Below are 15,284 nucleotides of genomic sequence, written 5' to 3' on the forward strand. Positions count from 1 at the left end.
GTATGTTCTCACCTCTTTCATGTCTGTTCTCAGGAACTTCAGAGAGACGCCCAGTTTCTGGTAGATGGCGCCAGCATATTTGACATCATGCAAGGAGAAATAGGTAAAATTATTTTATTGTTTCGGCTTAAATATATATTAAATGAAAACCAATAATATCTACAGCCCCGTTGATACTTTTCCTTTGCAGTAGGATACAGAAGAGCAGTGACACCTTTTTTTTCCCCCAATAGGAGATTGCTGGGTTCTCTCTGTTGTCGGGGCTTTAACTTTGCATCGAAAATTCCTGGAAAACGTTGTTCCCAAAGACCAGGAGTTCACACACAAATATGCTGGAATGTTTCATTTCAGGGTAAGAGGTGAATATCTTCGTTGGATATTTTGTGGCTGATTGGACAGATAGACACTTCACTTTACTAGTCACTTTGTTATCATTATGTTTCGTTTTATTCTGACAATGATTTGGCTTTGACACCAAATTCTTTTAGATTGGAATATGTACTGCGTCTGACTAGATAAAGGGGTACTCCGGTGGAAATCTTTATTTTTTTTTTTAATCAACTGGTGCCAGAAAGTTAAACAGATTAGTAAATTACTTCTATTAAAAAAATATTAATCCTTCCAGTACGCATTAGAGGCTGTATACTACAGAGGAGATTCTTTTCTTTTTGAATTTATTTTCTGTCTGACCACAGTGCTCTCCGCTGACACCTCTGTCCGTGTCAGGAACTGTCAGGAGCAGGAGAAAATCCCCATAGCAAACCTATGCTGCTCTGGACAGTTCCTAAAATGAACAGAGGTGTCAGCAGAGAGCACTGTGGTCAGACAGAAAAGAAATCCCAAAATAAAAGAATTTCCTCTGTAGTATACAGCAGCTAATAAGTACTGTAAGGATTAAGAATTTTTAATAGAAGTAATTTACAAATCTGTTTAACTTTCTGGCACCAGTTGATAAAAAAAAAAAAAAAAAAAAAAACGTTTTCCACCGGAGTACCCCTTTAAATGCTTCAAAAGGTCCAGTAAAGTTCGGACTGGACTGTGGGAATGGCTTTCCACCCACACTACAGCCCTTCCAGAAAAAGAGCCCATTTAAAGGGGTACTCCAGTGGAAAACTTTTTTTTTTATCAACTTGTGCAAGAATTTAAACAGATTTGTAAATTACTTTTATTAAAAATTCTTAATCCTTCCAGTACTTATCAGCTGCTGTATACTACAAAAGGAAATTCTTTTCTTTTCCGATTTCTTTTCTGTCTAACCACAGTGTTCTCTCTGCTGACACCTCAGGAACTGTCCAGAGCAGGAGAGGTTTTCTATGGGGATATTCTCCTACTCTGGACAGTTCCTGACATGGACAGAGGTGTCAGCATAGAGCACTGTGGTCAGACTGAAAAGAAATCCAAAAAGAAAAGAATTTCCTCTGTACTATACAGCCGCTAATAAGTACTGGAAGGATTAAGATTTTTTAATAGAAGTCATTTACAAATCTGATTAACTTTCTGGCATCAGTTGATTTAAAAAAAAAAAAAAAGTTTTCCACCGGGGTACCCCTTTAAGCTGCAAGACAACTATCCTAACTGCAACTTAGCTCCATGGAAATGCTGAAACGGACTGCCGGATCGGCCTCCTTTATAACCCTGGAAGTTTACTAGTTGATACAGAAACCTACTGTATTTGGCACGTATCTACCTTCCACCACTAACATATACATATATACATATATATATATATATATATATATATATATATATATATATATTATTGTATCAGTAGAAACACTCATTTGATGGAGATTTTTTTCACCTAATGTAGAATTTTAGTAACAAATGTGCACAAAGTCGGAGGAGAACACAAATTTTATGACAAGTATAGGTATCAGTCAGTGTACAGAGGCGGACCTTACCCTCGGGGGGGTTATTTTGGACCATCCTAATCCTGTTTGTTTTGCTCATACACCTGGATTAGGATGGATAATCTACATTACAATGTGCACATTACTGGATCAGAGCCCCGTGTGTACACATCTATATTTACTGCACCACATTGCGGGAGTATTTGGAGGTTACCTCACTATATAAATACAGAACGTCACTATGTAGAATCCAAAAATATCTCAAAAACATTGTAGACTCCATTCACTCCTGGTATCATGTAGGGTGAGGATAGTAACAACCTGCCTGACCATAGGTTAGTGTTTTCCTAACAGTGTGCCTGCAGCTGTTGCAAAACTACAACTCCCAGCATGCTAAGCAGCAGGTATCATGGTCTGAGCAGTGGATGGGAGACCAACAGCAATGCTCAGAGCAGTGTTTCCCAAACAGAGTGCCTCCAGCTGTTGCAAAACTTCAACTCCCAGCATGCTAAGCAGCAGGTATCATGGTCTGGGCAAGTGGATGGGAGACCTACAGCAATGTTTAGAGCAGTTGCAAAACTACAACTCCCAGCATGCTAAGCAGCAGGTATCATGGTCTGGGCAGTGGATGGGAGACCAACAGCAATACTCAGAGCAGTTGCAAAACTTCAACTCCCAGCATGCCCGGAAGCCGAAGGCTGTCCGGGCATGCTGGGAGTTGAAGTTTTGCAACTGCTCTGAGTATTGCTGTTGGTCTCCCATCCACTGCCCAGACCATGATACCTGCTGCTTAACATGCTGGGAGTTGTAGTTTTGCCACAGATGGAGACACACTGTTTAGAAAACACTACTATAGGTTTTCGCATATGTTGTACAACTCTTGTACTTTTCCCCCCCATAGTTCTGGCAGTACGGAGAATGGGTGGACGTGGTTATCGACGATCGGCTACCGATGCTCAATGGAAGATACTTGTCAGTGCAACCACGTGTCAGCAACGAGTTTTGGCCGTCTCTTTTGGAGAAAGCGTATGCTAAGTATGTCTGAGAATTATATGAATTTATTGTAATATATGTTTTATGATTAAAGCCTTTGACCATATATTTATCTATAACAATAATATCTTACTTATCCTGTACTGATCCAGAGTTATATCCTGTATTATACTCCACAGCTGTACTCACTATTCTGCTGGTGAGGTCACTGTGTACATACATTACATTACTTATCCTGTACTGATCCTGAGTTATATCCTGGATTATACTCCAGAGCTGTACTCACTATTCTGCTGGTGAGGTCACTGTGTACATACATTACATTACTTATCCTGTACTGATCCAGAGTTATATCCTGTATTATACTCCACAGCTGTACTCACTATTCTGCTGGTGAGGTCACTGTATACATACATTACATTACTTATCCTGTACTGATCCTGAGTTACATCCTGTATTATACACCAGAGCTGTACTCACTATTCTGCTGGTGGGGTCACTGTGTACATACATTCCATTACTTATCCTGTACTGATCCTGAGTTATAGCCTGTATTATACTCCAGAGCTGCACTCACTATTCTGCTGGTGGAGTCATTGTGTATATATATTTTGTAAGATGATATGAGTTATGTGTTAACTTTTTTGGTGTTATTTTTACGTAGTATTCTTAGCGCTTGAGGTTTCAGGATTAAGGAGAACCTGTTTTACGGATTCCTGATTTCCTATCTATGGCGCAGGAGATCCCGCCAGGTTCCTCATTATAAAGAAATATCTTTTTCTCTGTGAAGCTGCGGAGTTCTAGAGAATATATACCGTAGTTTCATAAAGAGCCGGATACTGGGAGAGGAGTCTGGGGGCCGCGATCCTCTGCCCATATTTTGTAGGGGTTTTTGTGGTGACAGGTTCCCTACAGAAAACCTCACAGCGTCCATCATTTCCCCCTTTCAGTCTATGAATTGTCGCTTTCATCCTCTTAGGTTACGCGGGTCGTACCAGAACCTGCACTGGGGATTCATCTCAGAGGCCATGGTGGACTTTTCTGGAGGGGTGCAAATGGATTTTAACTTATCCAAACCCCCACTGGACCTGCAAGACATTGTGTTAGCTGCTGCACGATCGGGATCCTTTATGGGGTGCACAACGCCAGGAGACGTAAGTATAAAATCCAGCATCAAGATGTACATAAAAAAGTCAAAAATATAAAGATGTATCTAGTGTACAGTATATTCTATAGACAGACTCATGTACAAACTTTAGGTAGAATATATATGTATATCTTTATCTACAGCATATACTGTGTATATATATCCAGGCTGTCGTGTTGTTGTTCACTGTAGCAGTGCTGTATGACAGCCCCTGTGTGTCCAGGCATTCTCACCACCCTTCACCATCTCTATTGTTTCGCTGCCTTGTTTACACATCATCGTGAACACAATTGCCAGCCTCTACTCCAGCTTTTGGTGCCAGCGCCAGTCACTCAACACTCCTAAATCCTTCACTAATCCGGCCACTGGGCAGGAACTTGGCACCAGAAGCAGAGGAGGATGCAAAGTAAGACACATTCAGTCAGGACCTTCTGTGCCATGTCTTTACCTGCCATGTCTACATCTGCCGTGTCCTTACCTGCCATGTCCGTTCTTGCCATGTCTATACCTACTATGCCCTTTTCTGTCACATTCATACCTGTTATATCAAAACCTGCCTTTTCCTTACCTATCCTGTCTTTTCATACCAGGTCTTTACCTGCCATGTCCTTTTCTGACATACCTGCCATGTCCATACTTGCCATACCCTTTCCTGTCACGTCTAAACCTGCCGTGTCCCTTCCTACCATGTCTTTACCTGCCGTATCTACATCTACCGTGTTCTTACCTGCCATATCCGTTTTTGCCAAGTCTATACCTACTATGCCCTTACCTGTCACATCTGTAGTAGCCTGGGGGTGTAGGGTGTGAGTGGTGTAGCTGTGCAGTGATGAAAGGGTGTTGGATTAACCCTTAACTTTCGTGATGCCAGGGTGTGGGTTCTTCCTCAGTATATATGCAGTGGTCCCTCAACATACGATGGTAATTCGCTCGAGATGGTGTCCCCGCCGCTCCCGATGGTGATCCCGGGCCTCCGCTGTGCTCCCCGCTGTCTTCTCCGGTCCTCTGCTGTCTTCTCTGGTCCTCTTCTGTCTTCTCCAGTCCTCTTCTGTCTTCTCGGGTCCTCTTCTGTCTTCCACAAGGCCTTACTGGTCCTGCATAGCGACGTCATTACGCCGCTGCGTACGCCATTCCTATTGGATGACGTGCGCAGCAGCGTATTGACGTCATCGGAGAGGGCCGAGAAGACACCGGAAGACCAGCGCTGGACCCGGAGGGCACCCCGGAGCATCGTGGAGGGGTAAGTAATACTTACCGCACCACACGGGGAACATTAAGCTGCTATCCGGCAGCAGCTTAAGCATTTGGCGCTGCCGGATAGCACTTAATGCGATGGCCCCGACATAAAAAAGCATCGTATGTCGATTTGATCATATGTCGGGGCCATCGTAGGTCGGGGGGTCACTGTATTTCCTACCGCCACCCGTCCAAGGAACGATAGGGAGGAATAAAGGATTGTCCACAACCGGAGGTTTAGTAAACTGTAGATAACTTTACTGCGGCTTTTATGGAGGTTGATAACAGCAAAAAGTCTATACAGAAGAGTAGTCTGTCAGTTCCTCACAGTTGGTTGGGACCTTGTAGTTTATAAGCTCTGAGTCTGGAATTACGCTGTTCCGCTGGATTTAGGGGAATTATTTAGGTCCAGCAGTCACGCAGGATTAACAGGATTTAGAGTTGGTAGACTCACGGTTAATAAGCTGCTGAATTGGTAGGCTTCAGGCCTAGTTTTGTCTTGTAGGTTTGCATGGATCTCCTCTCTCTCTGCTAGTCCGGAACCCAAGAGAGCGAGGATTGGTTAACAGCCCCCTTATATGAAGAGGGGTAGGCTTAGAGCTTATTGGTTCCCACCAGCTGTCAGTCCTTTCACAAAGCATTGTGGTACATCATGTGACCACATCAAGTGACCTGGAAGGTCCTTAAGCTTAACCTAACATTAGACTTATTAGTCATGTGACCTAAGGTCCTGGAAGTACTATACACATAAAATATATACAATTTATATATATATCAAACAACATACAATTAAAGAAGGAAGAGGTGACAAGGGGTTATCCCACTAGGAGGAGAACAATTTATTTTAAATCAACTGGTGCAAGAAAGTTATACAGATTTGTAAATTACTTCTATTAAAAATTCTTATTTCTTCTAGTACTTATCAGCTACTGTATACTACAGAGGAAGTTCTTTTCTTTTTAAATTTCATTTCTGTCTGACCACAGTGCTCTCTGCTGACATCTCTGTCCATGTCAGGAACTGTCCAGAGCAGGAACAAATCCCCATAGCAAACCTCTCCTGCTCTGGACAGTTCCTGACATGGACAGAGGCGTCAGCAGAGAGCACTGGTGTCAGATAGAAAAGAAATTTAAAAAGAAAAGAAATTCCTCTGTAGTATACAGCAGCTGATAAGTACTGTGAGAATTACGAATTTTTGTATAACTTTCTGGCACCAGTTGATTTTAAATAAATTTTGAAAAACAGACATGGCCGCCTATCCACAACTTGTACAGAGATCTTTGGCTTCTCATCACATTTTTAATACTAACAGGTCATTAGTATACATTGTGATCAAATAGTGTAAACCTGCACGCCATGTCACAGCCACCTGAATACAATGTAATTGTATTACTTACAAGTCCCATATATAATACTCTGTGTAATTCTATTTCAGTTACATACCGGGAACGCCGAGCTGCAGAACGGCCTCATTCAGGGTCACGCCTACACTGTGACTGACAGCACTCAGGTAAGACATAGGGGCAGATGTAGCTTATGGTGGGGGTCATCTCTCCTCCAGATGTTGACCATTCTAGTTGGTGCTCTGGATGGGAGAAAAAAAAACAAATAAGACCTGAAAGACATTCAAGAAATTTGAAGTTTTCAAAGTATTCAAACGGTTATCACCATATTTCTATCTCTAGAATGGAAAAACTATGGAAGACAGAACTAAACGATTGCTGATTCAATGTGATATAGACTAAACCAGTGGGGACGCGATACACGTTGCTTTGTTTCTTATGTAATATTGGTTATTTTTTTTATTTATTATATAATAATAGCTATTGTGTAGAAATGAAGAGAGGTCCAGCGCAGGTTCCAAGCAATACAAAAAATATTTATTCAGCGGTAACACAACATGATGACAAATGGGTGACGCGTTTCAGCCACAATCTGCGGCCTTAGTCATACAACAATACAATACAAACGAATCTCTTTCATAGAGGAGATGGGCGGGATTCTCTCCAACAGAATGGGTGTATCCAAGGAATGCAACCACTCCCTGGATTTAACCCCGCTGCAGGAAGTTAACCCACCCGTCTCCTGCACAATTATATACATGGGATAAAAACGCATGGTTCATGTGAACACATACTGACACTACAATATAAAAATAACTGAGATTCACAGCTATAATTCTCATGGTACAGATTAGATTATGGTGCCTGTGATAAGAAAATATAACAAAAAACACTCACCATATTTATTGTAAAAATTAACCTGGTATCGAATTTATATTTAATTTGGTTCTCTGTTATTCCACATGACAGGCACCGGACATCAGAGATGGGAGATTTATACAAATATTTAAAAAAATAAAATAAAAATACTGAAATAAAATCATATATATTGACAGTTAATTACGTCTTATGTTATATATATATATATATTTTTTTATATATAACTGTTTATTATTATATTTTATAAACAATTTTTCATTTTAACAGTAAGAAAATCAAAAAAGAAAAAACAGACATTGAAAACAAATAAAAAGTAAATATATCGGTATTATCTGAATCCGAACCAATAAATTGTTAGTCCTCTAATTGTATAATTCACTCAGATATGTCTTGTAATCATAACTTTCAGTTTCATGAACGTACACATCTAATTACAATAAGGAATAAGATTTGGCAGATCACTATATGATACAGCAAGGCAGTGGCGTTGCTAGGGTTGGTGTCACCCGGTGCGGTAGAAAAGGGTGTCACCCCCATACCTCCCCCCTCCCCCCAGTAAGTTTTTAGCCTGTTGTGACAGACACCACTGTTGTAGCGCATTGTGAGAAATTCCAGTATAATAATCAGATATACCAGTTGCCACAGAATGGGAAAGTGTTAAAGAAGTTTTCACCATTTAAATATACAGCTCCCAGAATTACTTAAAGGGGTACTCCACTGGAAAACATTAACTTTTATATCAACTGGTGCCAGAAAGTTAAACAGATTTTTAAATTACTTCTATTTAAATCTTAATACTTACAGTACTTATAAGCTGGTGTCTGCTCCACAGGAAGTTGCGTAGTTCTTTCCAATCTGACCACAGTGCTATTTGCTGACACCTCTGTCCATGTCAGGAACTGTCCAGAGCAGGATAGGTTTGCTATGGGGATTTGCTCCTACTATGGACAGTTCTTGACATGGACAGAGGTGTCAGCAGAGAGCACTGTGGTCAGACAGAAAATAAATTAAAAAAGAAAATAACTTCCTGTGAATCGCTTATACAGCAGCTAATAAGTACTGGAAGGATTAAGATTTTTAAATAGAAGTAATTTACAAATCTGTTTAACTTTGTAGCACCAGTTGATTAAAAAAAATGTTTTCCAGTAGAGTACCCCTTTATGCAGTGGTGAGGTTATGCTGGGAGTTGTAGTTTCACTGACCATAACTGTAGAACTGACAAGCGACTACAGCTCTGATAGGACACAGAGAGGAGAATGTACAATGATATCAGTGACTACAGGTGACGTCTTCTCTATAGTGAGGAGAATACACAATGATATCAGTGATTACAGGTGACGTCTTCTCTATAGTGAGGAGAATACACAATGATATCAGTGATTACAGGTGACGTCTTCTCTATAGTGAGGAGAATACACAATGATATCAGTGATTACAGGTGACGTCTTCTCTATAGTCTTCCCTTATCTAATTCAGATGGTACATACCGCCTGGTCCAGCTAAATCTTCTGTCTGTAGAATGTGACGCCCAGACGTCTCCTCACTATGTCAGCGCATTCTCATCCTCTATATGAAAACAATTATTATTATAAACCTGCCAGACACTGTATCCTCTAAATATAATACTACTATACACTATACTCTTTGATTATAAACCTTCCATACACCATACCCACTGAATATAATACTACCACACACTGTACATTCTGAATATAATACCAACACATACTGTACACTCTGAATATAAATCTGCCACATACTGTACCCCTGAATATAATACTATCACATACTGTACCCCTGAATATAATACTATCACATACTGTACCCTCTGAATATAATACCAACACATACTGTACACTCTGAATATATTACTACCACCCACTGCGCCCTCTGAATATAATACTTAGAGATGAGCAAACTACAGTAAATTCAACTCGTCACAAACTTCTCGGCTTGGCAGTTGATGACTTTTCCTGCATAAATTAGTTCAGCTTTCAGGTGCTCCCGTGGGCTGATAAAAGTGGATATTGTCCTAGGAGACTCTTTCCTAGAAATGTATCCACCTTTTCCAGCCCACCGGAGCACCTGAAGGCTGAACTAATTTACGCAGGATAAGTCATCAACTGCTGAGCCAACAAGTTCGTGACGAATCGAATTTACTGTAAGTTCGCTCATCTCTAATAATACTACCACCCACTGTGCCCTCTGAATATAATACTACCACAAACTGCGCCCTCTGAATATAATACTACCACAAACTGCGCCCTCTGAATATAATACTACCACAAACTGCGCCCTCTGAATATAATACTACCACAAACTGCGCCCTCTGAATATAATACTACCACAAACTGCGCCCTCTGAATATAATACTACCACAAACTGCGCCCTCTGAATATAATACTACCACAAACTGCGACCTCTGAATATAACGTTGCCATACAGTGCACCCTCTGAATATAATACCACAACCGCAGTAACACCCTCAACATCCGTTAGCTGATGCTATTACCACGGGAGGGGGGTATTGGTGGTGTTGCTAGTGGATGATCGGGGTGCTACTAGTGGGGGGGGTGTTGCTGAAGGATGATGAGGGTGCTACTGGCCATCCCCCCTGGCAGTATCACCCCCATCATCCATCGGCAGGATCATCCTCCTGGCAGGAGCACCGCCATCATCCACCATCAGGATCTGCTGATGGAGGTGCTGATGGGGGGGGGTAGTTGCTGGCGGATGATGAGGGTGCTACTGCCAGGGGGGGGAGCATTAGGTAGGCAGCAGTTCCCCCACATTAGGTAGGTAGCAGTTTCCCCACATTAGGTAGCATCTTTTCCCCACATTAGGCAGCATAGATTCCCCACATTTGGTACCAGTTTCCCCACATTAGGTAGGTACCAGTTACCCCACATTAGGTAGCAATTTCCCCATATTAGGTAGCACAGAATCCCCACATTAGGTAGCAGTTTCCCCACATTCGGTAGCACAGATTCCCCACATTAGCTAGCATAGACTCCCCACATTAGGTAGCATAGACTCCGCACATTAGGTATCATAGACTCCGCACATTAGGTAGCATAGACTCCCCACATTAGGTAGTATAGACTCCCCACATTAGGCCGCAGGTTCCCTTGCAGGTTCCCCACAATGCGTCAAAGTCTCCCCACACACACACACACACATGCACATGCACACACACAAAAAAAAAAACACACAACACAGAGAGACACACACACAAACACACACAGTCAGAGAGACACACACTCACACAGAGTCACACAAATACACAGAGTCACACACAGAGTCACACAAATACACAGAGTCACACACACTCAGAGAGTCACACAAACACACACACACACACACAAACATAGATAGAGACAGACACACACACTCACCGATCCAGCGCAGCGCGATCCTTCTCACCGGGCGCCGTGCGAGTGACGTAACTGACGTCCCCCTGCGCGGCCATGCGGTGTGACGTCAGGCCGGCGCAGACGTGGGAGCGGAGGCCGGGCACAGTACTGGTGAAGGTGAGGGGGGGGGCGTGATGACGGACGGGCGCACTGAAAGGGGGGGGGGTTGCTAACGGACGGGCGCACCGCACACACAGCACAGGGGGGGGTGTGCTGACGGATGGGAGGCCGGTCGGGCACATAGGGGGGTGTAAGTGTAGCTGGGGAGGGGGTGTGGGTGCTGCGGAGTCTTGGTGTCACCCCATTAGGTTGGTGTCACCCGGTGCGGGCCGCACCCCCCGCACCCGGGTCGCAACGCCACTGCAGCAAGGTTGCCATTCATGTAACCGAACCATTATTCTCTATAACGTTAATAAAGAACATATTGTATACGCAAGTAGAAGTGTAATCCTCTCTATCATTTCTAACAAGATTTATAATGGACTGGGGATAAAAGAATTATAAGATGACATATTTTGGCTAAAATGTGGTTCAGAGAATGGAGAAAAAAAAAAAAGTGGGGTAAAGATAACAGTAGAAAAATTATAGTTAGAAAGAAAGACAAATTAAAGACATAAGATATTATAATGAAAAGTATATACAAGCTCATGTGACAGTATCCGGACCTCCTCTGCCTCACCGGGGGATGGTATTCTCCATAAAGCCGTCCCAGTCCTTCCATGTATTGTTAAAATGGGTAAGTCTATTTTCAGAAATCGCTGATAAATATTCCATTCGTCTGACCTCAAGGATTCTATCAGTAAGCGATTGGGCTGATGGGGATTCGGATTTTTTTCCAATTTTGGGCCAATAAACATTTAGCTGCGGTAAGTATGTAATGGAAAAGCCTAAGTTTATGTTTTCTTACACCTGGAGGTGGGATGTTCAGAATATAAGTAAGAAGACATAAGGGAATATGTATCCCTACAGTCTTCGCTACCAGAGATTGAACTTCCAGCCAATAATGGCGAAGGGATTGACAATCCCAAAATATATGTGGCAGGGTTCCGGAAACCGAGCCACATCGCCAACATCTTGACGATACCTGTGGGTAAAAAGGGTTCAGCACATCTGGAGTATGGTACCAATGGAAGAGAATCTTATATTGATTCTCTTTGTGCGTTATACACCAAGAGGATTTCGCAGCTTGAACCCATATATTCCGCCAAGTAGACATAGGAAGCGAGTTCCCTAAATAGTCCTCCCATTTCTTCATGTAGTTATGTTTCGGGTTGTCTCGGTATATGAGGGAATTCAATATGTTATAAATGGTTGAGATTAATCCCTTTGTAGATACTCCCCCCCTACATTGTGTCTCAAAAAGAGTTGGTTTAGAAACAGGGATATCGCTTGTTGGTAAACGTGAATGTAGTAAAACGTCCTGATATTAGCAGAACTAGGGAGGTGATGTTTGTCTTTCAAGGTATGGAAGGGAAGAATTGTCCTCCTTATAGGGTCCACTAAATCCGCTAGGTGAAATAATTTAGCATTTACCCAAGGGGATATCGTATCTATGTCGTCACTGTTAGGAAAGAAAGGATTAAATATGAAAGGAGTCAGTAGAGCGTTAGCCGATTTTAGGGAATATTTAGTGTTGGCTAGTTCCCAAATCTTCAAAGTTGCTCTCATGGGACCTAGTACGTTCCTTGAAAGATTAGGAGGGTTAGGACTCCAAATTAGAGCACATAAATGAATGGGGGCCGACCACAGCTTTTCCACATCCGTCCATTTATTATACGCTAAGAAGCATGAGGGAACTGCTCTAAGATGTGTAGGGTAATACTATTGGTAGACATCTGGTAAAGCCAGACCTCCAAAATTTATTTTCACTGTTAAAACAGATACGGACAACCTGTGGCGACCCCCCTTCCAAATGAACTTATGTTATATATTTTTTATGTATATAGGTCCATGTATTTATTTTAATTATATTATTATATATGGTTTGTTAAAAAAAAAAATTTAGTCAGTTTTTAATGTAATACATTTTAGACTACTTTAAAAAAAAAAAATTTAATAGTAATAAATAAAACATGGGACCAAATTAATTATTGTTATATTCTAGATTTTATGCTTACGTTATATATAGTATATTTTTATTTTATGAAAGAGGACAAACATTCCACTCTATACACATATGTGTGCACACATACATTACCGTATATACTCGAGTATAAGCCGAGTTTTTCAGCACGATTTTTCATGCTGAAAACACCCCCCTCGGCTTATACTTGAGTGAACTCTCCACCCTCAGTGGCCTTCAACCTGCGGACCTCCAGATGTTTCAAAAATGCAACTCCCAGCAAGCCCGGACAGCCATCGGGCAACGCCATTATTCCGGGGCCGGGCCCGAAGCGCGGAGAAGAGGCCCCCCCCCCCGGTGAAGATGGACAGCCCGGAACGACTATCCCTCCCCACCGGACGGTCCCTGCAGCACAGATGGCCCGGACCAGCTCACCCTAACGTCCCGCCGAGCGGAGGTGAGTACTAAACTAAAGGGGGGAGTAGGAGGGGGGAGGGGGTCTGGATAACGACGAAGGCCTGGGCAGTGGTCTTCAACCTGCGGACCTCCAGATGTTTCAAAACTACAACTCCCAGCATGCCCGGACAGCCGATGGCTGTCCGGGCATGTTGGGAGTTGTAGTTTTGGAACATCTGGAGGTCTGCAGGTTGAAGACCACTGTTAAATCAGACATTGACAAGCGGTGATGATGAAGGAGGTGGTGTGGGATGATGACAGGGTAATGATGAAGGGGGGATGATGACAGGGTAATGATGATGAAGGGGGGATGATGACAGGGTAATGATGAAGGGGGGGGTGATGACAGGGTAATGATGATGAAGGGGGATGATGACAGGGTAATGATGAAGGGGGGGAATGATGACAGGGTAATGATGAAGGGGGGATGATGACAAGGTAATGATGAAGGGGGGGAATGATGACAGGGTAATGATGATGAAGGGGGGATGATGACAGGGTAATGATGATGAAGGGGGGATGATGACAGGGTAATGATGATGAAGGGGGATGATGACAGGGTAATGATGAAGGGGGGGAATGATGACAGGGTAATGATGAAGGGGGGATGATGACAAGGTAATGATGAAGGGGGGGAATGATGACAGGGTAATGATGAAGGGGGGGATGATGACAAGGTAATGATGAAGGGGGGGGATGATGACAGGGTAATGATGATGAAGGGGGATGATGACAGGGTAATGATGAAGGGGGGGAATGATGACAGGGTAATGATGAAGGGGGGGATGATGACAGGGTAATGATGATGAAGGGGGATGATGACAGGGTAATAATGAAGGGGGGATGATGACAGGGTAATGATGAAGGGGGGATGATGACAGGGTAATGATGAAGGGGGGGATGATGACAGGTGATGATGATGAAGGGGGGATGATGACAGGGTAATGATGAAGGGGGCGGGGATGATGACAGGGTAATGATGATGAAGGGGGGATGATGACAGGGTAATGATGATGAGGGTGTTAATGACGGGGGTCTGGATGATGACAGGGGGGGTTGATGTATTTCCCACCCTAGGCTTATAGTCGAGTCAATAACTTTTCCTGGGTTTTTGGGGTGAAATTAGGGGCCTCGGCTTATATTCGGGTCGGCTTATACTCGAGTATATACGGTATATATGCATACACACATCAGTGGAAAGTTGTCACTTGATCATAACATTAGTGACTATTAGTTTAGTAGTGTAATATCACGTCTTGTCTTTGATTAAGACCGTGGGGGTATCTGGTTTGTAATTTTATTATCCAGTACACCTCTCTATCCAACAACTTTTCTTTGATGTTTCCACCCCTAATAGTCTGGACGACTCTTTCTATCCCCTGAAGGCCAAGACCAGAGAAATCCCCCTAATGGTTTTCAGCACAATGCTTACCGTATATACTCGAGTATATATGGTACTTACCATGGACAAATGTCTAGATAGAAACTGAGGAATATCTGATAGGTGTTTCCTGATCCTCGCCTTCAGGGGACTCGTGGTACAACCAACATATTGGACTTGGCATAGTTCACATGTCATTAAATACACCACATTGCTGGTATTGCAGTTTATGTATTCAGACATGTTAAATGTTTCTTTTGTTGTAGAGAACATAAACATCCTACTATTTTTCATGATTGTACAACAAATACATTTCTGGTGTCCACATTTATAATTTCCTTTCACATTTAACCAGGTAGGTTTTTTTTCTCCTCCGTTGAACTGAAGAGAATGGGAGAAATATGCTGCCCAATGGTTTTCGCTCTTCTAGAGATACATTTGTATCCATTTTCGAAAGCTTTTGTATATTGACTGTCATTCGCTCCCATTGGCAGATATTTCTCCACTATCTGACAAACTTGTCT

At 42.5% G+C, this 15,284-nt stretch overlaps 1 protein-coding gene across 1 annotated transcript in view; it reads left to right on the forward strand.

Moving 5' to 3' along the window:
• The window catches only part of LOC130363140 (calpain-13-like), a 212,145-nt gene that overhangs the window by 86,763 nt on the left and 110,098 nt on the right, over positions 1-15,284 (forward strand). The window contains exons 3-7 of the mRNA XM_056568540.1: positions 34-103; positions 234-352; positions 2,752-2,885; positions 3,823-3,997; positions 6,662-6,736. Of these exons, the coding sequence (XP_056424515.1) occupies positions 34-103; positions 234-352; positions 2,752-2,885; positions 3,823-3,997; positions 6,662-6,736 (573 nt within the window). The remainder of the gene's footprint in view (positions 1-33; positions 104-233; positions 353-2,751; positions 2,886-3,822; positions 3,998-6,661; positions 6,737-15,284) is intronic.

Source organism: Hyla sarda, chromosome 3 (genome assembly GCF_029499605.1).
Source record: "Hyla sarda isolate aHylSar1 chromosome 3, aHylSar1.hap1, whole genome shotgun sequence".
Lineage (NCBI taxonomy): Eukaryota > Metazoa > Chordata > Amphibia > Anura > Hylidae > Hyla > Hyla sarda.